At 46.8% G+C, this 27,525-nt stretch overlaps 1 protein-coding gene and 1 long non-coding RNA gene across 3 annotated transcripts in view; one reads left to right on the forward strand and one right to left on the reverse strand.

The window, feature by feature from the left end:
• The first annotated feature begins 51 nt into the window (after positions 1–51).
• On the forward strand, positions 52–25,941 carry CPLX4 (complexin 4). The gene is made up of 3 exons (XM_004268056.3): positions 52–2,764; positions 8,172–8,259; positions 25,377–25,941. The coding sequence occupies exons 1-3, from the start codon at positions 2,598–2,600 to the stop codon at positions 25,602–25,604; spliced, it is 483 nt and encodes a 160-aa protein (XP_004268104.1). The 5' UTR covers positions 52–2,597; the 3' UTR covers positions 25,605–25,941.
• The window catches only part of LOC125961210 (uncharacterized), a 30,241-nt gene continuing 20,871 nt past the window's right edge, over positions 18,156–27,525 (reverse strand). The window contains exons 2-3 of one of the 2 annotated variants that reach the window (XR_007471595.1): positions 23,380–23,487; positions 18,156–20,105 (exon numbers count right to left, since the gene is read on the reverse strand). This is a non-coding gene — a long non-coding RNA (uncharacterized LOC125961210). Of the gene's footprint in view, positions 23,488–27,525 lie in introns of both variants that reach the window. The other variant, XR_007471594.1, reaches the window with a different exon arrangement.

Genomic DNA, 27,525 nt, shown 5'->3' on the forward strand with positions numbered 1-27,525 from the left:
TTTACTTTTTTCCTTCATTGGTCTCGGGTAATAAGTAGTTATTTATTTCCCAAGTAGGCCCCGATTTGTGATAGTATTTCATGTGTCACGTGCTTTGCGTTCTGCCCTAGGTGGCCTACCACCTGCAGAGTCAATACATGGAAGCATAAGAAGAGAATAAGAAATGGTAATGGATCAATGCTTACCCTTGCTGGTAATGAAAAACACAAAATAAGTAACGTATTTGATGTTTTCATCTTTAATAACCAAATACCGGTAATAGTGTGGCTAAGTTGGAACTTTTAGTCATTACTAATGGCAGTTTTATAAAAATCTTTTCCTCTCTTTGGCAAGCACCATTCAACCAAGTAATTCCAATTCTGAGAGTCCATGTGGTATAAAAAGGAAAGAGTAGAGCTTTAGCGTCAAACAAATCCGAGTTTAAATCTTGACTTTGCCACTTACTAAAGATGACCTTCAGTTTCCTCATAATACTTCTGTCTCAGGGTTGGTAGCTTTGTAAAGATGGTCTTTATAAAGTGGTTTCAGAATATGGAAACTAACGTAATGGACCCTTGTGCTATAAGCCCACAGAAAATACTGAGTAATGTAAAATTAAAGAATTAAATTAGATAGGTTTGAAAGAAATCAGAGGAAACTTAAAGCCTGATCAGTGAGCCTTCTGTTGGGGGGAGGGGCAGTGCTGGAAACTAGACACTGGTTGGGGCACTGGGGACATGGCCATAGTAAAGATTTGGGATTTTGTTCAAGTACGATGAGAAGCCTTTGGAGGAGGGGTAACACCTAGTCCTGTTTCACCTGGAGTATTTATTTTCCCTTTCTGGAGGATTCCACACACAGCAAATAGTTGCTGAATGTCCAAGTGGAAAGCCCATTATAATAAACTGAGGAATAAAAAGTTTTTAAAGATGTGATCCCACTTCCAATGGAATCATCTTTTGGGAAGACAATGGAAGATTTGATTTCATAAAGCACCACCAGGGAGTATTCATTTGTCACACTGATGTAGTTACCACGTAAGAGTTTCTGTGATGCTTGACACCCACCCCTTCCCAGCCTACCCCCATCCCACACACACAGACAGACAGAAGAGGACTGGACAGGGAGAGGCTGCTTCACCAACTGGCTTTGGAGTTTAGAATTGAGACCCTCACCATTCATAATATTTCCTAATTCCTAATAAAATGGAATTTTAATAATTTTATAATCTAATAATTTAATAACTTAGAATAACTTATAAAATGGATTTTTATTTTAAATAATAATTTAGAGATCATGGTTTGAATGTATTAAGTCCCAGGCAACACATCTTAAAGTGGAAGTGGAGCTAAGTATGAATGTACATTCTCAATCAGAGAACACCGAGAAAAGTTTCTATTTCACCCTAAATCTTTGTTAATCTTTCAAATTGAGACCATTTTAGCAACAATTTTAAATTGGTTAGTAAGATGAAAAGCAGATCTTAAAATACATTTAAAAAAGCATTTTAGGCAAAAATCCAGTTTGTATAGTTCTGTACAATCTGAGGGATAGTCATCTATTTCCTGAAAGGGCTCATGCCTACAGATAAAATAATAAGCATAGGTTACTAATAGGCTGTATCTTTCCCCTCTGCCCCACCTGCTCTTGGAGTGCTTTAATTAGAAAGATACTAACATAGATTAAAGTCTTAGCCATGCTCAAATTCCTCCCTTGACCTGGAGAAAACCACAGCCACTGAGAATCTGTGTTACAAAACATTGTCAAAAGTTTTCTCCAAGTAACACCAGTGAGCTTAAATAGAGCACCCAGGAAGTGACTGCGTGTAAGAGGAAAAGGTGACCTCGATACACACTGATGATTTGACTCGTGTTCTTACCTTCTGGATCAGAGCAGTTAAAGTATCCAGCGCGTCATTTCCATGCAGAAGTGTAACGATGCAGGAGCAGGCTAGGGTAATCCAGATGTAAGCGGAGGACCCTCTTGCCTCTTGCCTCAGTTGGGTATTTATGTACAGGACACAGTAACCGCTGAAACAGTATAGAATTCAAGCAAATCCTTGCATAGTACTTAGAGTCCAATGAGATAAAATGATGGATCAAAGGATTATTTTTGCTTAATGAAGCATTTCGGGTTTTGAGTCTCATTGGACTCAGTTTTCAACAGGATGTTGTCCTCAAGGGCTGGAATTTGGAAATTCCACTACAGCCATATAATCGGTCTGCTCTGATTAATTTAATTGAACCAACTCTTGATGAAGCCCTGCTGGCTTATAATTTAGAAATGGGTAGGGAGAGGGATGGATAATGTGAAGGGTTTTTTCCCCTCTGAAATTAGCTTAGTGTATTAGTTCAGAAAGTAGTCGGTTGCGTCTGATCGTACGCTTTGGTAATCTGAACCATCTGCCTCTCTATACTAAGGAGTTCACCTCTTTAATCCAGCTTACAGCGCACAAACCACTCTTCTGTATCATTATGCCCTTGAATAGATGAGCCTGTGCGAAGTCCTCTGCTTTTAAATGTGTTGCTGTCGTTGAAGATATTTAGAGGTTTTGTGGGGGTTTTATTTCCTTCAGGTTTTGTGTGAGTTCTTGGTATTCTTTTTCTGGGGCAGAAACAATGGCTTTCTTTATGAAAACTATGATAAGTAGTCAGGTAAAGAATTTAGGACTTGGTGGCAGGTCTGAAGAAAAAAAAGAAGAAGGAGGTACATCTGATCCTGCTGCAGCTCAGGGGATGACTAGAGAGGAATATGAGGAATACCAAAAGCAAGTGATCGAGGAGAAGTGAGTACATGCAACTTCCTTTCCTTTTAAAAGCACAAAGAAATTCATTCTGGCCAGACTGTCTTCAGCTCCCCAGTTTCTACCTCTTTGCTCCCCAGTTTCTACCTCTTTGCTCTTTCCTCGTGCTGTTTGCGTCAGCAGTTACTATGTCCTACTTGTATGAAGGGAAATGAAAAATACGAAATAAATCTGCATGTTGTCCTGAAAGCCACTGAACACTTTCTGATCCAGACACATTTTAATTGACCTCAATTGTTCAAATGAAAAACTGTGCCTAGATAACTTTACAGTCGTCAGGAAATTCACCCTCCTAGCAAGTAGAAAGCTTTCAAATTGTGAAAAATTCAGACTTTGCACTTGGAAGAGGGCCTTAAAGAACATAGAGTACAGTGTTCTTGATCTTACATGTGCAGGAAAAAAAGCCTAGAAAATACGACATGACAATTATGTCATAAAACTTGGATTCTCAAAGACTGAATAAATGTGTGGACTGCCTATTATGAAAAACTTAAAGATGGAGAAGAGTACAACAGTATAATGAATGCTCATATATACCTATGGCATAAAGCTAACAGTTGACATTTTGCCATATTTGCTTATAGATGATCATCTGGTTAGATCATAGATAGATACATGGAAACGTAGATAGATACAGAGAACCATTTTTAAAGTAAATTACAGACATCACGATACTTTACCCCTAGATACTTTGGCTATATACCTCCAAAAAATAAGGACATTCTTCTGGCTATATAAAATGTAATAAAAATAAAACAGTAACATTTCAGTTGGGTATTATGGAATGTGAATATCACCAATTTTTCACTGCTGAAGACTGATCTTTAAATAAGTGTAATATAGATGTAATTTTTTAAAGTTTAAGGTAGAATTAATTTGAGTCTTAATAAATCAACTGAGTATTGAAGCATCAATCTTGAAGTTCAATGTACATTGTATGTTACAAAAGTATTTCTTTTTGCCACCGTGGCTATTTTGCTAATGGTCAATTACATAATAGTTGCCTGGGTCCTAGATGATTAGAGGTGAAAGGGTTAATGACCTGGAGGAAACTAAGAAAGCATAAAAGCCTGCATTTAATGGAAACCTTGTCTATTGTATTTTTTCCTGAAAGAAATTGTGACTTAAACAACTACCTAGAATGTATTATGCTTGGCTCTGTGGTAAATTTAAGATCAGTTTTTTTTAAAAAATGCAACTGCAAAAATAATGTTTGTGCTAAAATAATACTTAGGCAAAAAAAGGCATCATTCCTTGGCATGTTTTAAAAAAAAAAAGAACACATGTATAATGAAACAGAAGCAGAATAGCACCAAATGTTCTCAGCTCAAGGGGCCCAATAAAAAGAAAATAGAAATATAGACTATATACCTGATATTAAAATATCACTCAGTATGTCCCAGCAATAAATCTGGTCACAGATATGGCATCTGTTTGATTAACTAATGACCTTGTTTTACTTAATTTTATATCTGGACAGATGAAAGACTGAGATAGTCGAATGGGATGGTCAGTCAGTGGATTGGGTTGTTTACCAGCTACTCAGGGGTGTGTGTGTGTGTGTGTGTGTGTGTGTGTGTGTGTGTGTGTGTTACACATTTATGTGATCAACCAGTTTAAGCAATAGTAGCAGGACGATGAGGCTGGCCTGCTTTCCCATGGCAAGAGGCATGACTTCCTGTCCATTGCTTGAGTTTTCAAGAGCTTCATCACCTAGAATAGAATACAACATAAAGAAGTAGGCCTCAGGGAACTATACTCAATATTTTGTAATAACCTATAAGGGGAAAGAATCTGAAAAAGAATATATGTATACATATAAAACTGAATAACTGCTGTACACCTGAAACTAACACAACCTTGTAAATCAATTATACTTCAATAAAAAAATAAAATGTATAAATGAGAGCAACTATTACAGTGAAAAAAAAGATGATTCCAAAACTTGGAGTCAAGAAATAGAAACCAGTTTAGCCACCTGAAAATGAAAACAGGGAATTTATTTTAAGGCAAATCATGCTTCATGCAAAGATGCTTCACCAAACCCATAACAGAAATCCCCCCAGGCCTCATACGGGCCTGAAGCAGGACCAGAGCATTGCTGGGAAGCCACGAGCCCTCGTTTTCAATCTCTTGCCGTGGCTTCCACCTCAGTACGGCTGCTTTGTTCTTTTGGGGCAGTCAGCCCTCTACTTGGTCCTCTACCCAAACCACGTGACCAGTGAAAAATGGCAGCCGACATCCCCCGAATTCACCCATTACAGCTCGAGCCACACTACTGGTCTGTTTCTCAGTCCCAAACCCGAATTCCCAGAGAAGAAAGTCCATTTATCCAGCTTGGTCCAATCCTGTACAGCCAGAGGGCGGGGCCAGGTACATAAATATAGCCTCCAGTAATGCACTTCTTTGGGCAGCTGGGAGAAGAGGTGGTGAATGTGAGCTTCACAGACGTCCCCGAAGGTGTCCACGTCTCTCTGGATCATCTTGAGCAAGGGAGCCCACTTCAAACCAGCACCATCACAAGTCCAATTAGGCCACCCGCAGGGCATTATGGAAATCCATACCCTACCTTGTTTGAGGATGCCTCCCTCCAAACAGGGAAGGGAACACTGAACCTAAGTTGGGGCTTAGAAGGTGACCTTGTTTATTTTATTTTATGTTTTTAAATTTTTACTGGAGTCTGGTTGATTGAGAGTGTTGTGAAGGTGACCCTGTTCAGCTTGTGTAAGAATCGCCGAGGGAGTTTGTTAAAAGTGTTGCTTCTCAATTGTGGGGCTACGATGGAAGCAGGGAGATCATTTAAACGGCCAGGGCCTCTCCAATCAAGTGACCCGGCATAGTATTTATGATAGAGAAAAGTGGACAGGCCATCTTCACCGTTTCCTTGCCGGGCAGTAGAGGCCCAGGGAGATTGCTGAATTCAAGAGTAGCTGATTTAAACAGTGCTTGAGCAAAATTAATCTTCCAGCCAGTGACATGCTGGAGCTGACCTACAGCAGCGTGCACTGACTCACGAAAGCTGACTGTGTTCATCTCTCCCCAGTTCCTCATTCAGCGACATCAAGTTGATAGTTTGAAATCCGCCTGGGTGGGAGTATTTACACCATGGAAATTGGCAAGTTCTACAAACAGCTTCTTTCCCCAAAGAGCTGGTTGTGATACGTTTGCCAGCACACCACTGCTTCCAGCTCTTTTGATAGAATACTTTAGTCAACAGACTGCTATTTAAAGAATCACTGCACAAGATACGGTATGGAGTAATGGAACATTCGTGAAGCTGCTATAGTTAAAATGAAAGGCATGGTTATGAGAGATACTGGGAAGAAAAAGTCTGCAAGACTTGGTGGTTTATAAATGGCAACAATGGGAAGAGAGGAGCAGATGTGTTTTCTCCCCTGGACGAAGGCATCGTTTCCAGAACACATCTCTCTTTGGTAAGATTACAGAGAGAACATTTCACAATTGGATTCCCTGCCGTATGTTTAAATGTCCCTGCTTCAGCTGTCAAGGATTTCAAGTGCTTTTTAAAAGTTCCACATTATTGTAGCTCAGAGTTCTGAATTCTATCACAATTTATTGGTGAAATTAAATGAACAGAATAATAACTGAATCTCAGACTCTCAGTCACTGAGTGTAACTGTCTTGTGGAAACACAGCTCTGCAGAGATCTGAAGGAGAACATCCTTTAAAACTCAAAACTGCGGACTTCCCTGGTGGTCCAGTGGTTAAGACTCCACGCTTCCACTGCAGGGGGCGTGGGTTCGATCCCTGGTCAGGGAACTAAGGTCCCGCATGCCGCATGATGTGGCCAAAAAAAATTAAAAACTCAAAAATGTCTTCCACTTTGGGAATGTTGCAGAATCAAGGCAGCATGGGTGGAGACGGACCCAGACCTTAAGTAGATATATGGAAAGTTCACATAAGGGTTTAATAAAGGGCATCAGGAAAGGAAGTAGAAGGAGATGCTAGGGGTTTGCTCCAAACATTTTTTTCCATAAAAATAAGTGTTCTGTAGAATTTAAAACTTATGTCCCAGGTACAAACTATTATGTATAAAATAAGCTACAAGGACATATTGTAACACAACACAGGGAACATGGCCAATATGTTATAATAATTATAAATGGAGTATAACCTTTAAAAATTGTGTGATAAAAGGGGGAGGGGGAAATTCCCTGGCAGTCCAGTGGTTAGGACTCTGTGCTTCCACTGCAGGGGGCATGGGTTCAATCCCTTGTCAGGGAACTCAGATTCCACATGCCACATGGTACGGCCAAAAAAATAAAAATTGTGAATCACGATATTGTACACCTGTAACACAATATTGTACAGCAACTATATTTCAATTTTTTTAATTTAAAAAATAAGTAAAACTTATGTCCCAAGAATAACACTCAACATCCTTTGTCATCAGCTCATACACCTAGCATTTCAGAAGAACTAAATGTGTTAACCCCTAATAAATATAATAAGAAACAAAATGATTTTTAAAATGTAGCTTCTCTCCACAATGCAGTCGGACTGGGAAGCTGCATTCTTTTTTTTTTTTTCAGTTTTGTAAATAAAGTTTTATTGGAACACTGTCATGCGCATTCCTTTACATGTCATCTTATGGCTGCTTTTGTGCTACAAGGGCACGATTGAATATTTAAAACAGAGACACAGAGCCCACAAAAAATCTACAATATTTACTCTTCGGCCCTTTACAGAAAACATTTGCTGACCCCTGATCTAGAATAACCCAGGTCTGATTTTTGCCTACTCTTTTTTTTTTTTTTAACATCGTTATTGGGGTATAATTGCTTTACAATGGTGTGTTAGTTTCTGCTTTATAACAAAATGAATCAGTTATACATATACATATGTTCCCATATGTCTTCCTTCTTGCATCTCCCTCCCTCCCACCCTCCCTGTCCCACCCCTCCAGGCTGTCACAAAGCACCGAGCCAATATCCCTGTGCCATGCTAGCTATCCCACTAGCTATCTACCTTACGTTTGTTAGTGTGTATATGTCCAGAAGCTGCATTCTTAATGAGCGCTCCGGGTGACTCTGACGCTTGTGGTCTCAGGTTGTACTTAGAGAAACATAGTGAGGTCGGGTCTACATCAGGAGTAATCACCCTGCCCCTCTCCCGGGGTGCATCAGAAAGAGATTCCCAGAACTGAGCTGTCTTTGGGATTTAGGGTCTGTACTGAGTTATGACAGTGGAACGACAGACAGAGAGGCAGAAATTTGGGGATGTAGGAAAAACTCCCCTATTTCCCATTTGTCTGCCGGCAGTGGGAACTAAGAAGGTGTGTCCCAGTGTCTGGCTCCCCTGAACAGGGGCTGGAATGGCCTTAGCTCTCTTCGTCCTTTGATCCTTTATTCTATTCTTTTACTTTTAGGATGGAAAGAGATGCTGCATTTACACAAAAAAAGGCAGAGAGGGCGTGCCTCAGAGTCCACCTCAGAGAAAAGTACAGACTCCCAAAGGTGAGACACTCAACACGGTAGACATCCAGTCATTTTTTAAGTAATAAGAAATGGAAAGTGTTTGATTATCAGCAAAGGGTCACACTCATGGGTGTATATATATATATATATATATATATATATATATACACACACACACACAGAGATGTACATATATATAATACATAAATATATTTATATGCCTTAATCGTAATTGAGGTATCTGATATAGTGAAAATAGCATTGAACTTGTTCATAAAAACTAGATTCCAGTCTTTTAACCTCTGAACTTGCATTTCCTCTCAACAAAATGGAGTAATACCTGTTTATGTAAATTTATCTAAAGACTATAGAACATCTATACATAGATGCACAATGGGGATAATCATCACAGCTGACATTTCTTGAGCTCCTTCCTAAGTGCCAGGCACTGTTCTAAGTGCTTGGCACATATCAATTCATTTAATCCTCAGGACAGTCTTGTAAGGTAGGTTTCTTAGAGGAAACAGAGGAAGAAAGAGAGTAACTACCCTCTGGCCAAGGGCCATGCTGCCAGGCAAAACAGAGCCCACGGTCTTAACTTCTATGACATTCTTCCTCCACGTCAGAGGAACAATCTCTTCCTTCCTTTTGGAGATGATGTGGTGGTGATAGTCATCACCGAGCACCATCTTATCCATCCTGGCTGAGAGGACAAACTCCTGTGGGCTTTGGTCAAGTAGCTGGTCTCCAAAAGTCATGGGTCTGACTCGTAAACTAAAAACTGCTTGCAAGCACTTCCCTGGTGGTGCAGTGGTTAAGAATCCGCCTGCCAATTCAGGGGACACGGGTTCAAGCCCTGGTCCGGGAAGATCCCACATTCCGCGGAGCAACTAAGCCCGTGCGCCACAACTACTGAGCCTGCGCTCTAGAGCCCGTGAGCCACAACTACTGAGCCCACGTGCCACAGCTACTGGAAGCCCATGTGCCTAGAGCCTGTGCTCTGCAACAAGAGAAGCCACCGCAATGAGAAGCCCGCGCACCGCAACTAGAGAAAGCCCGTGCGTAGCAACGAAGACCCAACGCAGCCATAAATTAATTAATTAATTAAATTTAAACAAAAAAAACTGCTTGCAGTGCCCTCTACTGCACAACTGTTTTAACTTTGCTGCCTGGGAGGTGGGAACAGGATATGTTGACATGACCTGGCACAGGGCTCGGATGCACTGCTCCAGGGCTTGTATCCAGGGGTGACCAAGGGCCTGGTTCCCTGCTCCCGACTCGCTTCTCATTTCCCCTACCTGGGGATCGCCCAGCTCCTCTAAATGACTCCACCTCCACCTTCTGGGTTGGCTGTCCAACTCCCCGTCCCTGAGAGAACATCTTCCACCTGGAGAAGCCAAAGAGATCCTTCCAAAGCACATGGTCTTCTCGCAGGGATGAGAGCCAGCGGGCTGGGCGGTTTAGAAAGTGCAGCTAAACCAGTTGCTTCAGTGGGTCCCCTGCAGATCCCTGGGAAAACTGACTTCAGAAGCTGCAAGCTGTAAACAAAGGGAGCGAGCCCATTGCCCAAGCAAGGTCACTGCTGAAGCCACTGAAGAGGTATGGAGCCCCGCGCCCGGGAGACATTGATCCTAAGACGGACGTGCTCACTGAGGGGGGAAAACTCACAATAAAATTTAAACTCATGTTCATTTGCAACCAATGAATTTCGAAAAGAGTGCCTTGCTTTTTGCCCACCTTATTCCAGGTTAGTACTTTTTCCCACCGGGACTGCATTTTGGGAGTGTGGAGCACTTCTAACACGGTCCCTCCGCTCCTGTTGCCTGAATTTTCTGAAGCTCCCTGGGATGGTTGGGCTGTGTTTAGCAATGTGGCAGCAGATTCACGCCACTCAACTGAAGCCCCGCCCTCCCGCCTCCCGCCTCCCGCCTCCCGCCTCCCGCCTCCCGCCTCCCGCCTCCGGTGCATCTGATGAAAGCACCACACATCTTGTTTGGAAGGAAGCAGAAATAAAGTGCACTTGCGTGCTTGCACACACACCCCCACACACCATCAACTGGCTGTGTCTCTTCCAGAAAGGTGGGGCTTTTTTGTGTTTTTAAAATTTTATTTACTTTTGGCTGCGTTGGGTCTTCGTTGCTGCACGTGGGCTTTCTCTGGTTGCGGCGAGCAGGAGCTCTGCTTCCTTGAGGTGCATGGGCTTCTCATTGCGGTGGCTTCTCTTGTTGCGGATCCCAGCCTGTAGGCGCGCGGGCTTCAGGAGTTGTGGCTCATGGGCTCTAGAGCGTAGGCTCAGTAGTTGTGGCGCATGGGCTTAGTTGCTCCGCGGCACGTGGGATCTTTCAGACCAGGGCTGGAACCCGTGTTCCCTGCATTGAAAGGCGGATTCTTAACCATTGCGCCACCAGGGAAGTCCCAAAGGTGGGGCTTTTTAAGAATACATATATATCTGTTGTTGAGGATATATTTTTGACGACTGTTCTGTTGTTTGGTGAAGATATAAGGAGAACTGGCTTTCAATTCTGGCTCTGACATCTGCAATCTCAGATGGTTTTTTAACATATCTGAGCCTCCATTTCCTCATCTATAAAATGGGGGCAGTGATACCTGCCTCCTGAGGTCTTTGTCTGAGAAATAAGGTGTGCCTGACAAGGCGAGTGCCTGATGAGTGGAAAGAGCTCCATGGGTGATCACTCTAATTGCTGTTATTATCTCTATGCACAAAAGTTTTATTTCTTGATAATAACAACCAGGGGTCTTGGAGGCCTGGGGTGGGCACACTGATGTTTGTAAACAAGGCAAGAATTGGAGGTCCCTGAACCACAAGCATCAGAGCTTTGTTGGTGAGTCCACGGTCCTGCTCACCTCAGTTCTCAGGGGTGGACACCTTTGGGCTTTGTAAAATGAGTTTGATGCTCTTCAGAGAAAAAATAATTCCCAAATCTCTGAGCCAAGCTGTCCTTTGAAACAAGAGCCTTTCCAACAGAAACTATGGGAAGAGGGGAGAATTATAGCCACATAACGTACAGATTCATACACTCCCTGGAGCGATAGTGACTCTATCTGCATAGGCTACTGCTCCCTAAAGCCAGCTAGAGGAGGGGGACCCCAAAGAAATCTATACATTGTTAACGATGGAGCCCAGTGTCTTTCGTTGCATGGGTTACTGCTGCCCATGTACCCATTTTTCTACAGCTGTTTCAAATGCACAATGCATGAGAGCCCACCTGATGTTTTCATAGACCCTGAAGGAGACCTTTGAGTTCATCTAAGAATCTAATGCCGCAGCCTCACTTTAGACCTGAGGAAACTGCAGGCAATGGGGGAGGGGGTAGGGGTGCTGTGGCTAAGGGACTTCGCAAAACCCCACAGCTGTGGAGTGACAGACCAGGATTGGAACTTGGGCCTCTCAACCACACAAAGGAGCATCTTAACACACAAAGGGATTTGGATGTAGGTCCTTCTGGCCCCAAGGTCTCTGCTATTTCTACTCTTAATATTTGAGGTGTCCCAAAAGTTTTAGAGTGGTTTGGAGTTCCATGTGGTTTAAAATTATCCTGAGACTTCGGGGGAAACCGGCACTGCTCACTATTTCAGCAAAGTGTCGCAGAATCCATCCCCCGGAGGACCAGGTGCATCACTTTTCCTGCCCCTGTGTCAGCTGATGGCTTGGCCGGAGACCTGGGAGTTGCTGACGCAGTTCCAACACAATTCAAGTAAACAGTGATAGTGTGACTTGAAAGCATTCCACGTGTCATCCTTCACCGCAGAGTTTACTTTCTGGTGGAGGCCTCCCTAGGGCGACATGGCTGGATTTCGTAAAAATGGATGCTATACATAATGTAGCAAGACTTTGCTTATGGTGTGAAAAACCCCAACAGTACAACTGCCTGCTTTTTTGTAAGCACATGGATATTCTATCTAATCCAATGTGTACTATTCATAACAATGGTAATTAATAGGAAGAATGCCATAAAACGTCACCTGGATCATATTCTGCCTTGTCCAGTTCTCACCAGATGTGGCCGACACCCCAACCTCAATGCAGGCCTTGGGCTTGGAGTGCAGACCTGCCCCACTTCCCTTGCCTTGAGTGGCTGTCACAAGTTACATGCTCTCCTCCCACCCCTCTGAGGCACAGGGTACAGGGGGCCTTCAACAGCACCCATGGCCGGAAAGGGGCAAGGAGGGACAGACACTTTTCCCAGGCCAAGATCAGCCCAAGGGTGGCTGCTTCCTGTCTGTGCAGACAGGTCACTCCTGTCCAAGCCAGATTCTGGCTTTGGTGTGGTACTCGTGGTAGGAGCCACTGCCCGCACAGGGACAGGAATCTGGGTCCTTCCAGCTCCCTGGTGTCCCCAGACGCAGCCACAGGGAAATGCACCCGGGCTGCCCCAGAAGAACCACCCCTCAGATGTTCTCAGTTCTTCTCCGGGGACTGTGTGCTGTAGCAAGGGCCGTGGTGGTGCTGAGGAACAGAAATAAATTTCTGGACATGACTTTTTTTGTTAAGCCCATTCTTTTGATATTAAGGACCAGATTGTGCATTTTGTTCTAAAGCGGTCGCTGCACTAGCGAGCCTGGAAAGGCCTGGTGGGCTCTGCTATGAGCACCTGTCACGAAGCAGGAGGTGGCAGCACACTTGAGGGACAGTGGCGGGTACAGCCTGGGAGGGCAGTGTGTGAGCAGCGGGATCCTCCCCTGGCACGCTGGGAAACAGCTAGAAAACCAAGCGTTGTAGCTGTCTCCGCAGCAGCCAGGATGGTGAGAGATTTTAAAACGACTGACTGTAATTGAGGAAGCATTGAAGGAATTGGAATATTCAGCCTTGAGAGGAGATGACTTTGGGGAAATGACGACCATGGGGGATAGTCATTTCCCAGGCCCAGAATGTCATGCTTTGGTTCTAATATTTGCATCAAGCCAGCTTCTCTAGAGGGGCCCATACTGCTGGCTGGTATGGAACTGGCTGTAACTCTTAGGTCTTTCTTTAATTATTCAGAGGAACCCTTCATAGTGGAACCTTTAGAAAGCCTTCTGAAAAGCATGATGGGAATATAAGTGGTAGGTTTTCATCTCCTAGTTGTTCCAATAAGGAGCAAAGAGGCCCAGGAAGGCCAGGCAGTGCCCATGGGCATCACTGTGATTGGGAAAGGCCAAGGCCATGGCAATGTGTACAGTGAATTGGAGGGAGAGGGATGAGGGGCTGGCTGGTCAGTACTAGACCCTTATGGCAGCCTGGACAGGGCTGAGGGTGGCCTGGGCCAGCGAGGAGGTGGGGAGACAGATTCCCAGGTCATTCCTTGTGTCCCCTTCATGGGGCTTGCCATCTTGATTACTGCACGTATCGGATTATTCATCTGATTACCACGATTAAAAGCTGGTCATCATGGTACATATAGACAATGAATTGTTATCCAGCCATGAAACAGAAGGAAATCCTGCCGTTTGTGACAACACACATGGACCTTGGTGACATGATGCTAAGTGAAATAAGTCGGACAGAGGAAGCTCCGAGGAGATCTCACTTATACGGAGAACCTAAGAAGTCCAAGCTCATAGATACAGAGAACAGGTTCGTGGTTGCCAGAAGCAAGGTGGGGGGGGCGTGGAAAAAACTGGGTGAAGAGGGTCAAAAATACAAGCTTCCGGTTAGGAGGTAAATAAGTCCTGGGGATGTAACGTATAACATGGTGACTGTTTAAAGAAAACAAAAAAGGGACTTCGCTGGTGGCGCAGTGGTTAAGAATCCGCCTGCCAGTGCAGGGGACACGGGTTCGAGCCCTGGCCCAGGAGGATCCCACGTGCTGCAGAGCAACTAAGCCCATGTGTCGCAACTACTGAGACTGCTCTCTAGAGCCCACGAGCCACAACTACTGAGCCCGTGAGCCACAACTACTGAAGCCCGAGCGCCTAGAGCCCGTGCTCCGCAACAAGAGAAGCCACCACAATGAGAAGCCCGCGCACCGCAACAAAGAGTAGCCCCCGCTCGCCGCAACTAGAGAAAGCCCGTGCATAGCGACCAAGACCCAACGCGGCCAAAAAAAATTAATTAATTTGATTTTATTTTTTTTAAAAAGGTCATCAAAAGACATGAGGAGGACAGACATGGTATCGTCATTAGCAACGACCATGACCTCAGGATAGGCGGGCACATGGGAGCAGCACACACTCCGCCCCTTCTTCTGGCCTCTCTAAACTCTTCCCAGGGCAGGTGTGGATTCCTACACTGCCGCGCCGCTTTGGCTGCTTGGTCCCAGGGTCTGAGCTTCATTTTTCTCTCTCTTTTTTTTTTTTTTTTTTTTTTTTTGCGGTACGCGGGCCTCTCACTGTTGTGGTCTCTCCCGTTGCGGAGCACAGGCTCCGGACGCGCAGACTCAGCGGCCATGGCTCACGGGCCCAGCCGCTCCGCGGCATGTGGGATCCTCCCGCACCGGGGCACGAACCCGTGTCCCCTGCATCGGCAGGCGGACTCTCAACCACTGCACCACCAGGGAAGCCCTGCATTTCTCTTTTTATTAAACATTTTTGATATACAGAAAAGCACATATCATGGGTGTACACTCAATGCATCATCATGAAACTCATGCAGATCAAGGGACTTGCCCAAGGACTCAAAGTTCCCCTGAGCCTCTTTGGTCTTTTCCCAGTACTTCTTCATGCTCCATTCTTCCCCCACCCGCTCCAAACCGTGTGTCTCCACCCAGGATGGCAGACTTGAGAACTGAACACAACCGTCTAACAAAGAAAATGGTGCTGGGTGGAAAGCAAGGCTCACCAGGACCTTATTGGGCTCCTGATAACAACCTTCCCTCCCCTCGTGGTTTGCAGAATCCTCAGCCCTGGTGCCGTCTTATAAAATCCATGTTGGGTAAACAGCCGAACTAATACTATTAACAGCCCACAGGCGGTTGGACACATTCACCAGGTCCTCCAGCTAACGAGGGGGGACCCCTGGGGGCCTCATTCACAGTTCCTCACGGTCACTCGCAGCGGTTACATAACCGGCAGGAGCGGATTCTGGGCCCGTCCCCTCACCCAGGCCCAACGGAGAGCGGATTTGAGGAAGATGTCTTCCCAGGAGCCGTCAGGTCTAATGAGGATAACTGTGTCACATTTTGGAATTAGAACTGTATTTTCTAAAGAAATTATTTGGCTGGTGTTTCCTGTGAAAAAGAGTTTCAGTCGATTGCCGACGGGGCAAAGGAAATGTGGCCTCTGAAAGGAGGAGTGTAGCCCTGGTGTCCGGCAAACAGCACAGGCCTTCTCTCCAGGTTTATTGTTCACCGTCAAGGTCACCCCCGCTGGTCGTACCCTTGTCTTTTGATGGCCACTTTTCACTCATCACATAAGGAGTCAAATAAATGCAAGCATCAAATCACAGTAATCAGACGTGTTTGTGGGAAAGTATATCCGTCATGAGGACGTTCACGTCCACCCTTATGTTGGTTTCCTCTGGTTTTCAAATTCCAGGTAATCAGGGGACTTCAACTGCCTAAAGTAACCCATGATGCTCATGTTAGATTTGGGTCTCATTCCACTAATGATCGTCTGTCCTGTGTCTTCAGCGTTTCCTCCCTATGGGCCTCTCCTTTATAAAATAGGTCAAGTCTCTCCCAACTAAAGCAAACAGCACTTTGAACGTGGCTTTCTGGGCATCTTCCTAAATTACTTGTTCCCACTGCTCTGCCGAAGGCTGCCTCCTGCCGACGCTCGGCGGTCGGTCTCAACGCGGTAGACGGTTCCTCTCTTTCCTTTGGGGACCTCCTCCTGGAGCAGCTCTTCCTGGGGCAGAAATTTCTTTGCCTCCTTTAGCTCATTGCTTCCTCCTTGGAGCCCTTTCTCTCCTCAGCTTCTGGATACGATCCTTCTCATTCTCCTTCTCCTGAAACTGTTCCTTCTCTGTCTCTTTCAAGGGTTACCCTTCCCCTGACTGCCCCCAAATTTCTGAATATCCCAGGGTGTTTCCTCCATTGCCCTTTGTCCCACTCAAGCCATCACATTCTCCCTGAAAGGCTGCGTCTTCTATTGCTTTCAGCTGCCACTTAGGTGTGTGTTGATGACTCCATTCTATCCCGCCTTCCTAGACCTTCTCCCTAAATTTCACCGCTGCGTCCACCTCTGCTAGGGCACCTCTTAGCTCGGATCCAGGACAGACACCGATCCTCCCCCAGCCCTGCGCCTCCTGCAGGCTCCACCTCCACCGAGGGCTCCCCCCCAGCACTCCCCCTGGAGTCACCCTTGCCTCGTCCCTCCTCCTCCAGCCCCACATACAGCAAAGCACCAGGTCACCGTCATTTCACCTCATAAGTCATTCTCAGCTCATCCCCAAGTGCAGGGCTCGTCACTTCTCAGCAATTTTACTACAATACGTCAAGGAGATCGTTGACTTTCTCTTGCTTCCCTCAGAACTGCAGAGTGAGGTTTCCAAAATGCAAACTGATTCTGTTCCTCCCGTTATATATTAATTAATTTATTTTTTATTTTATTTATTTATTTATTTTTGGCTGCGTTGGGCCTTCGTTGCTGCGCGCGGGCTTTCTCTAGTTACAGCGATTGGGGCTACTCTTCATTGTGGTGCGCGGGCTTCTCATTGCGGTGGCTTCTCTTGTTGCAGAGCACAGGCTCTAGGCACGCAGGCTTCAGTAGTTGTGGCACGCGGGCTCAGTAGTTGTGGCTCACGGGCTCTAGAGCGCAGGCTCAGTAGCTGTGGTGCACAGGCTTAGTTGCTCCGCGGCATGTGGGATCTTCCCAGACCAGGGCTCGAACCCGTATCCCCTGCATTGGCAGGTGGATTCTTAACCACTGTGCCACCAGGGAAGTCCCCTCCTCCCCTGTTTTTATTAAAAAAAAAAAAAAAACAACGAAGGTTTACCATGACTTTTCAGAATAAAGTCCAACCCCCTTGGCCTGTACACCATGATGTGGCTCCTAACTTTCCAGCCTCACTTCTTGCTACCCCTTGCCTGGACTGTACTACTCTCCTGCTTCGCGTCCCCTACACCCTGCTCCCTGTGACCTCTTTCCTTCCTGTAAGACGTTGGTCTAGTGCCACTTCTTCCAGAAACTTCCATGACCTCCCTCCCCTCCCCTTCCTCCATGCTCGCGTAATACCTGAGTGCAAGTCTCTTATGCCACATTTCCAGCCTGAATACTCTCACCTGCTGGATTGTGTGCTTCTTAACAAAGGAGCTGAGGTTTTGTCTCTGTCATCAGGGCCCTGCATGGTGTCTGACATGCAGAAGCTGCACACACACACACACACGCACGCACACACACACACCATGCACACATACATATGCACATACTACACACACACACACACACACATGCACGCACACACACACACCACGCACACATACATATGCACATACTACACACAAACACATAGACCCACACACACACACACACACACACAAAAGGTTTGCTGAATGATCGATGTCATAGGGAAAAAAGGAAAACAGAAACACACCCAAAGAACAAAGTATCAAAAACAGCAGAAGGAATCTATCAGCCATAAGAGTTACATTCAAATCAATTTTCATGAAAAGAACAAGACTGGATTCGACATTATGATTTTGTATAAAATACAGAATTACTTTATATAATAATTAAGATGTCATATTTTTTTGCCAATAGAGGCAGTAATACATTTTAAATAAAGCCACACGATTTTTGTCTGAAAACAAAGGTGCCCCTCTTTCTAGCCAATTCAAAATGTATATGTAAGTCAAGCCAAATTAATAAGAGAAAACAGTTCCACAATGAACCCTAATCCTATTAACAGAATTGTCAGTCTAGGTTAGTCATTGAAAAATAATGTCATGCTCCCTGCTGAGCTATACGATTTAGTTACACCTGGTGTTTGTCTGCTGTATTAAGGGCATCGTTCACTTTGAACAAAGATGAAGATAGAAGAAAATCTATCAGTAGAGTTTCTTTAAACGTAGTGCATTGAAAGCTCCATTAGAACTGAATTTGCAAGTTGCCTCTAACAAACAGATCGGATTCTGTGAAGCTTTCTTTGCCCGCCTTCTTCAGATCAGGAGCTCTCAGGGCTGCCTGGCCGGGTCCCAGACACTGAAACCTCCTGCTTCTGAGCAGCTGTTTCTGGTGGCAGCACAGGGAGGCCATCAGAGGCCCATTAGGGGCTGTTCCTTCCCGCTCCTCCCTTTGCTGCCCTAGTTCAGTTGCTCCTTTTACTCACGCCCTTGAAAGAGCCGTGGATTGAAGGTCCTGGGGGGAAGCTGGGAAGGGAAGAAAGTCATCGGATCTGGATGTGTCGCTTAGCCGCACTTCCTCACTTAATCCTCACAGCCACCCTGGAAGGTAGGTAGATATCATCTCCCCTTCATAGATAAGAAGAGTGGCTCAGAGAGGGAATGGGACTTCCCAAGGTCACACAGCTGGTAAATGGCAAGATTCAACTCCAAGCCAATCCGACCCACTGGCCACATTTTCCTGCGAGACCTGGCAGCAGGGCTGGTTTCTTGTCCCCTAACAAGCAGAATGACATTTATGCAAGTATCTTCACCTCCCAGGACCTCGGTTTCCTTATCTGTAAAGGAGAGGCTTAGACAAGCGGCCTCTAAGAGCTTCTTGAGTCCCTCTGGAACGTCTGCGTAAAGGAAAGAAGTTTAAGATGTACACAGTGGGGACATTTCATCCCACAAGAGGCCCTGTGTGTGCACCCTCTCAATCAAACATTAAAAACTGACGGCTGGGGGCTTCCCTGATGGCGCAGTGGTTAAGATTCCGTGCTCCCAGTGCAGGGGGCCCGGGGTTTGATCCCTGGCCAGGGAACTAGATCCCACATGCATGCCGCGACTAAGAGTTCTCATGCCGCAACTAAGGAGCCCACCTGCGGCAGCTAAGACCTAGCACAACAAAATTAATTTTTTAAAAAACTGAAAACTGTATTCGAGGAGTCAAATCCACAGCCTCTGTCCCATTCTGGGTGTGCTGAGGGCTCTTTAAGTAGCTAAAGAGGGAAAGACGGTGTGGTATAGCAGAAGTTGCAGCTAGCAAGCCCGGGACAAGGTCTCAACACCAACTCATGCGTTAGAATCACCCGGGGAAGCTTTTTAAAAACTCTATTGCCTGGGTCTCTGCCACAGATCCCTAGAGCCAAATATGGGGGTGGGGCCTGACCATCGTGGTTTTCGACACTTTACAAAGGATTCAGAGGTACAGAGAGGGTCGAGAACCACTGTCCCCAGGGAGAAAACATAAACTCAGTTCTTCAGCAGCATCTGATCAGAGCAAGGATGAGGATTTCTGCTGAAGCCTAGCCCCCAAGGGCCTCACACCCACCTCCCTCCTGGTCCAGCCCGAATTCCTCCTTACTTTCGGCAAAGCAGGCCATGCCCCCTTTTCCTCTCTATAGAGGCGTTTCTTGACTGGCTGTATCCTTTGATCTACACCCCACCCTCCCAATGTCTTGTAAGCTCCAGCAGGATGGGAGCCAGGGGATGCTGTCCCCTTGCCTAGGGGCCAGCGTGGCTGCCTCACTCATCACCAGGACAGTGAGGGGCGGTTTGTGAAAACAGGTAACTGCTGACATTGGAGATCCTCAGAAATAGGTAAAACATCAAATATTAGATCCACTCGTCCACGGGAAAGAAATCCATTAATCCAGCGGTTTGGTGTCCTGTGGACCAAAAATAAGGAAACAAAGCAAAATCAAAGCTACCTTGTATCAAACAGACTGGTGTGTGCTTGTACACCAAGCTTGACTGACTGGACTCTTAAGTGGTAAATACTCAGCCTTTTGATCATATAACCTTGTAAGATAGTTTATCATCATATCTCCAGTTTGGTACAAGATGAAGGCCAGTTTATCAAGATGAGGATGTAGGAAGTCTGAATCCAGCGTCGTGCTTACCCTTCAGAGAAAGGTCAGAAATCAGTCACAGGGAATAGCAATGCAGGCTACGGGGCTATTTAAATAATGGGGCATTCAGCACTGGCAATTAAGATTATAAATCTGGTTAAAAAGCAAGAGATTAAAACTGATTCTGGTCAGCCAGCATAAAAATAATTAGCTCTTAACTGCATTAAACAATAGAGCAAGTTGATAAGCTTTCTAGAAAAGAGACTTCTGAAACAGAACCCCGAAGAATGAAGTATAGCCTATAGTTCCTCTTTCTATGCTGGTTCACTTCACTTTTTCCCTCACTCACTCACTCATTCATTCATTCATTTATTCACCTACACCACGGTTCTCCGCGCCAAACTTCCCCTCCCTCCCTGGAGCTGATTTGTATTGGCTGTAACTGCGTTTGTGCTCGTGGGCTGTGATGAGGCATTGCTGCCTTTTCCTGATGCGTGAACTCTGTCAAAATATTCCTAGCGTTCCCAACCTGGAGCAGCAGAAAGTCAGGAGAAGACTTTCCTTGTGTGGATGGTAGACAAGGTCCTATCGGCAGGGTGGTTTGTCACGCAAGGGAGAGACAAGGCCCAGGGTCCACGGTGTAAATCCCATAGACAGGCCTGAATTGCTTGCTCTGTCCCGATTTGTTCCTTAAGGGCTGGTAGTCTTCCACCCTCTCTTTCACTGTGCACGCCTTTTTTCTCCCAGGGATCCTTTCGGCAGGGATCTTGACGCCGTGCTGCGCTTTTTCCTCTAAAATACTGTTGGTCCAGAGCGGAGACGCTTACAAGGCCGTTTCACAATATGTCTCGTTCAATCTGCTCAGTAATCCTCTGAGGGTCCCACCTGGTGGGCATCAAATTGTAAGGTGACTTGCCCAAGGTCACGCAGTGGGTGAAGGACAGACCCGGTCTCCCGGCTCTAAATCCCACAGCCTTCCCGCTGTCATAGCCACCTCTGCAGGATCGGGGTCGGGGTTGGCTGCAGCTTTTTGAAAATGAGAGGGACCCTAACCCTTGGCCTGTCCTAGGTCTACAGCTGACCCACAGTGCTAATGAGTCCGGGAGTTCAGGGTTGGTTCCAGAGGACTTCATTTTGTCCTCTAGACCTGCCTGGTTGTCTTACGCTTAGTTACGATGTGCCCAGGGCACAGGCTGCAGCCCAAGAAAATTGATTCCAGGACTAGAATCATCACTTGCAGCAATGGTGCTCTGATGCACAGTCAGTAGCGTTGTCCTTCTAGAAGGATGGTGGTCACAGGACTCTCTGACCACAGCCATTGACCACACCCAGTGCCGCCCTGAGACCGGACAAACAGCACCACCTGCCCCCGGCCCTGTGCTTTAGAAGACCCTCCTCTGTTCCTCCACCGGCCACACCTTCACAAGGGGTGAGAAGTCTGCGGCCAAAGGGACAGGCCTGCCCACACCCCTCTTGTAGACCACACTCTGGCTGCCCAATGCCCTGAACTCCCTGCCTAAATGCATTCTGGGGCCTGCCCAGGCCTCTGCACCAGGTCTGTCCTCTCGAGGGTACACTGAGCTGCTGGCCTGAGTACCACTGGGCCTGAAAAGTAGGGTGGCAGTCTGCATACTGGAAACCATACACACAAGCTTCCCATGGAAGGATGGAACCAGGGACTGGGGAAAAAAGAGGTACAGGTCTAAGCCAGGGACCTCTATCAGTATTTATCCTCTGTGTCCCACAAACATTAGGGTGAGCCTGACAAGGGGTAAGGGGAGCTGGACCCTCTGGGCAGGTTTCTCCCAAAATTGAGGGCCTCGTGCTAAAAGGGAAATGAATAGGCCCAGTTTGCTAGGAACGCTGAGCCTCTGGAATGAAGGTAGGGAGGGTTCATTCCCAGGCCAGAGGTAAGGGGCCAAGAGAGCGAGGCCTTCTGATGGGGCTGAGCACCACGTGCAGAGTCAAGACTATCCAGTGCAAATCCCCCTCCCCCTCCCTCTGAAGGTCATTACATTCAGGAGTATCTACCTTTAATTATATGTAATTATATATATGCTTAATATTTTCCAGATAATTCAGTTATCATTTAATTACTCTTCTGTAACTCTTAGGCAAATAACATAACCCCAATTTATAAATAAGGAAATAAAGCTCAGAGAGGTAGTGTTAGGTGCCCAAGGTCACACAGCCTGTAAGCGGTGGCAGTAACCTTCATGCTCAGGTAATCTGATTCTCAAACCAACACTTGACCTCTAGGCTGCACTGCCTCCGGCGGAGCGTAAACATAAACAAGTCAGTAGCTATGAAACAGAGCTCTTGACAGTAGAGAGGGCCTGCACATTCAAGTGTTGTTAAGGCTGCTATAGTCCCTGACAACGGGCTCACCGAGTCATTCAATAAACATCTATTGTCCGTGGCGACACGCCAGACACTCCGCTGTGTTCTGAGACTTACTGATGAGTAAGTTACAGCCCCCTGTCTTCACGGGATGTGGAGCGGGGCTTCTTAAACTTTAGCAAGCACCAGAATCACCAGGAGGGCTTGCTAAATCACAGATGGCTCGGCCCACGCCCCCAGCTTCGGAATCAGCAGGTCTGGGTGAGAATGTGCTTTTCTAACAAGATTCCAGGAGATGCTGCTGTGGCTGGCCCCGGGACCCCACTTTGAGAACCACTTGGCTAGAAGTTGTGCCAACCCAGATCCCCTCTGTGAGTTGGGAGGCAAAGTGGAACCCCACTACCCTCCCTTCCCTGGGCCAGTGGAAGGAGGTAAAAATAAACCGGAACTGGTCCAAAGCGGCAGAGGCAGAACACTGAGCTGCCTGGTGAAGAGGGTGCTGGGGAGCACCGGCCCGGGAGCCCTCCTGAGTGCCTCGGGTCTCTTTGGGCACCAGCTGGCTGGCTCGCTGGCCCTTTGGCCCCTCTAGCTGCCTGTCCCTCCAGGCCCCCAGCAGCTACTCTGTCCATGTGCAGAGATCTTATTACGAACCAGAGGGGCGGGGGTACCAGAATTCCCAGCAATGCCTTTGCAAATCGTGTATGTGTGGGCAGGGGTCCCGCAGTTACGAGAACTGAGAATCACCAGGAGGCCCTGCTTTCCCTCCCGTCCCTGTAAAAATGCCCTGAGGACCATCCTCAAAGGGATGCCTCAAAGGGCAACCTCGAGGGTAGGTAACTAAAAAATAAACAGAAATGGAGGATTGGCTGGGAGCCCCTGGGGATTAACTAATTAATCCCCACACCAGTTTGACGAGGAACTAATTAATCCGTTAAGCGCCTTGAGGGGAAGAGGCCTGGCCAAGTGCACAGAGAAGCTTCTCTCACCTGGGGAGTCACCACTGAGAGTCGCCATTCCCAGGGGTCTCCAGGGAGGGCCTGGTGAAGACCACGCCGCCCAGAGGCATCCTCGTCTTCTCAGCATCAGAAGTCGGCCTCCCGAGGTGGGGAAAGAAAGCAAGGGAGTAAATACGAAGAGGGAACTCTGTGGAGGGCAGGGCAGGTAATCTAGAAGTTTCGCGTTGGAAGGTGAGCCGCTGAGCTCCATGACCGTGTGTGGACAACACAAAAAAAGAGCTCAGAGCTGCTGAACAGGATCGGCAGAGACACCACGTCAGATCCTTCCAGACAAAACTGAGACTTCTCTCTTGGGCTGGCTAACTGCCTCTGTGAAGCTAGCTCCACTGTGTTTGCAAAAGGAAAATGACTGAGCAGGGGCCAGCGATGGGGGAACCTGTCCATCACGGCTGAGCTGAGGCATCCGCCCTGGTGCCTCACATCCTCATCTGTCGATGGTGCCCTGGGGCTGCCAACATGATGGTATACCCTGCCCAGAGGGGGTTTTTACAACCTCATCCTGAGCGAAGTTCACATTGTTTTTGCCTAAACTGAAGTTTTCTGGGGGGAAAATATCAAAAGTCCTTTGCTGCATTTTGTAACAAATTATGTCAACTTTTAATGTTTAGAATAAATCTTTTTGAGTTAAAAAAAAAAAAGTCGGCCTCTCAACCTGTTTCTGGAGCCAGGCTTGCTGTCACTTTACCCAGAGAACCAAATAAAAGGAGCTCTGGGGAAAGGCTGTGGTCTCCAGCCTCTCGAAGGCCATCGGAGAAGTCTGGAGCTACAGAGCGTCAGAAGTGGGGACTTGGCGGGTGCCCAGATCTTTCTCCAATCAAATCAATGCAGTCTGCTTAAGACTGAGATGATCATTTTGCCTTTGTGTGGTTTTTCATGCCCTTTGGTAACAAATTCCAGGCTGGTCACCACATCCTTGAGGTGGGCCCTACAGTCTGCTTAGATCTTTCCCACCACTTAGACCACAAGATCACTTAGATCTTTCCCATCATTCGCTTTTCTGGTGCTCTTTTTAAACTTCTGTGTCCCCAAAGCCCAGTTTCCCTCACGTCACAACCTCAGAAATTTATATCTGAGACCTCTCAGAAAATTATATCCAAGGGCAGCCATCTGAGAAAGGAAACCCTTGCCTTTCCCAGAGAAACTTTCTCTCTAGATTCTTCTCTGTTACAAAACAAAGGGCTCTGCAGCCTAAGGGTAAAGGGATTTCCGAGGCCAGGCGGCAGAACTAAGAGCTCGTGGGACAGCCACAACTAGGACCACAAAAGGAAATTGTAAGGCATCGGCGACACGCAAGGCTAGACGGTGCTGGACGATTCACTTAACAAGCAGTGCGCCAGACTCGCTTCAAGGTGATAAGGATGTAAAGTTGAGTTTGAGGCGATTCTGTGTCTAGTAGAAGGGAGGGAAGGGGCGATGGTTAAACAGACGTTGCCCCTGAAGAGAGATGGCTGGATCGAGGGAGCACTGTCTGGCCCTGTGAACCCAAACCCCACCCTCCAGAGTGGGATCCCTGAGTCACAACAGCCTGGGGCTGATAGACAACAAAGCTTGCAGAGCTGCCCTGAGGCGGAGTTGGTTAAACTTTTTGGGCATCAGCACGATAGGAGAGGGATTCTTCAAATGCAGATCGCTGGACCCCCACCCCGGAGTTTCTGATTCAGTAGGCCTAGGGCGGAGGCGGAGAATTTGTCTTTCTAACATGCCCGGTCCAGGGACCACACTTTGAAAACCACTGTGCTAGAAGGTTCCAATCGACCCAACTGCAGTGAAAGGTGGGGGGGGGGGGTGTCTCAACCGGCATGTCTGGCCTCCATAACTGGTACCAGGCCCAGGCTCTGCTGCGAGGTGGCCAAATGTTCCATTCCCTCCATCCATCCGCAACAGACCTCTATCTCCCTGCTGCTTTCAGGATTTGTGTGTTTGTTTTAGAATGGCTTCTCCATCTCCGTGTTTGTTTTGCCGCACAGAGTGAAATGGACGAGAACCAAATCCAGATGGCTGGAGATGATGTGGATTTGCCCGAAGATCTCCGGAAAATGGTAGATGAGGATGAAGAAGAGGAAGAAGATAAGGATTCTATTCTCGGGCAGTTACAGAATCTCCAGAACATGGACTTGGATTCCATCAAAGAAAAAGCCCAGGCCACCTTCACGGAGATCAGGCAGACAGCGGAGCAGAAGTGTTCTGTGATGTGAGGGGCAGGGCAGGCATGGAGGAGGCGGCCAGGTGAGGGTGGAGGTGACCCCTCCCCCGTGGAGCATTTCAAACCGCATAGGTTTTAACGCAGTGAACAGTTAGGAAAACCATATGAAAAGCTCTCTACAGACACATAGCTTGGTTGTTCTAAATGTTCCCGGTAGAACGATTAGCTAGCACCTTCCAGCAGGAATCATACTGTCCTTTTAGTTATAAGTGTGGTCAAGCATGACCTTTCAGCTGTGAATGTTGCAGAACACACCTCTGCTTAAAGATCTTCAGGACAGCCAGGAAGAAACAAAAGCGAGTGGCATTTCACCCATGACTTCCTTCTCAGAGGGCAAGGTCTCACCCTGTCCAACAATTAGCAGGACTCCAGGTCCCTTCAGAGAAAGATGTGGAAGGTCAGGGCGCCCACTGGAGAGTCCAGGCTGCAGGCTCAAGGGCTGTCAAAGATCACACCACCTCTCACTCCAGGCTCCTTGATGTCGTTGATGCTTCTTGTCAAGTTTTGCGTGAAGCCAAGGAGCAGGGATGGGGTAGAAGATGAGAAGGAGGCAGAGACTAGACTTCGCCAGCATCTGCCTTGGAGACCATCATTCCAGAAGCATGTGAAGAATGGATGTGGGTGGAGGTGGGAAGTTGGGGGGAAGGGGAGGTGGAAGCTAGAGGCAGGGGGGCAACTGGAAAGGCTACCGCTGTTTCTGTATTCAGTGTCATCTCCTCTTGAACTTGGTGATAGCATGGGGACCAAAAGGGTGGACAAATAGCGTTGAGATGTTACACCCATCTCTGTGTGTGTGTCTCTTTATCTCTCTCCTCCCCTTTTCTCTCTCATCCTCTTCTCCTCTTCTTGCTCCTCTCTCTACCTCTCCTCCTTCTTTTTCTTTCCTGTCCCTCCCCATCCCACCCCTTCAGACTGGATTCCAATAAACCATGCTATTTTCATTCTGTGCCGCAGTCTTCCAGGCTACAGTCAACCCTCCGTCTCCACAGATGTGGAACCCGTGGATGCGGAACCCAGGGATATGGAAGCCGACTGTACCATGCCATTTTATATAAGGGACTTAGCATCCCTGGATTTTGTATACACGGCAGGTCCTGGAACCAATCCCTGGCAGATACCCAGGCACGACCGTATACATAGATTTCTTTTGCCTAATGTTTGCTCTCTTTCAAAGGAAATTACCCAGAAGAGTTAGAACTTTCACCTCTGAGGCACTTAGAGCTGTTTAACCAAACCCAGCCCAACCAAAACAAAATACTGTTTTCTCCATGAACCTTCACAGAATAAATAATTCTCAAAGACCAATTTTATCAAGAAGAACTGCTCTATCAGAGGAAAAAGGAACTAAGACCAAAAAGTTAGGGGCTAATCTGTTCTCTACCCAGAGTTCCTGCATGTGTTGTATAAGAACAAGTTTCATGTTTTGAAAATATGCAAATAAAACAGATTATTAGGGGTCCAGAATCCATGGTCTTGGGCAAAGTGTAGCCCCTCTCAGAAGTTCCTGGGAGAATTCTGGTACAGTGTTTAAGGATAATTAGCCCTCAAGTCCACTTAGTCCATTCAGGCTCAGTCCATTGTAATAAAATACCAATAGACTGGGTGGCTTATCAATGACAAACATTATCTCTCATAGTTCTTGAGGTTGGAAGGCTGAGGTCAGCACGCCAGCATGGTTGGGTAAAGGCCTACTACTGGGTAGTAGAATTCTCATTTTATCCTTACAGGGTGGAAGGGGCAGGGGAGCTTTGGATGGGGGAATCTCTTTTATAAGAATGCTAATCTCATTCATAAGGTTCTCTACCCTCATGACCTAAGCGCCTTCCAACGGCCCTACATCCTAATACCTTCTCCTTGTGGGTTAGGACTCACATGGGAATTTGGGGGGGACACAAATTCAGACCATAAACCCC

The sequence above is a fragment of the Orcinus orca genome, chromosome 15, assembly GCF_937001465.1.
Source record: "Orcinus orca chromosome 15, mOrcOrc1.1, whole genome shotgun sequence".
Classification (NCBI taxonomy): Eukaryota; Metazoa; Chordata; class Mammalia; order Artiodactyla; family Delphinidae; genus Orcinus; species Orcinus orca.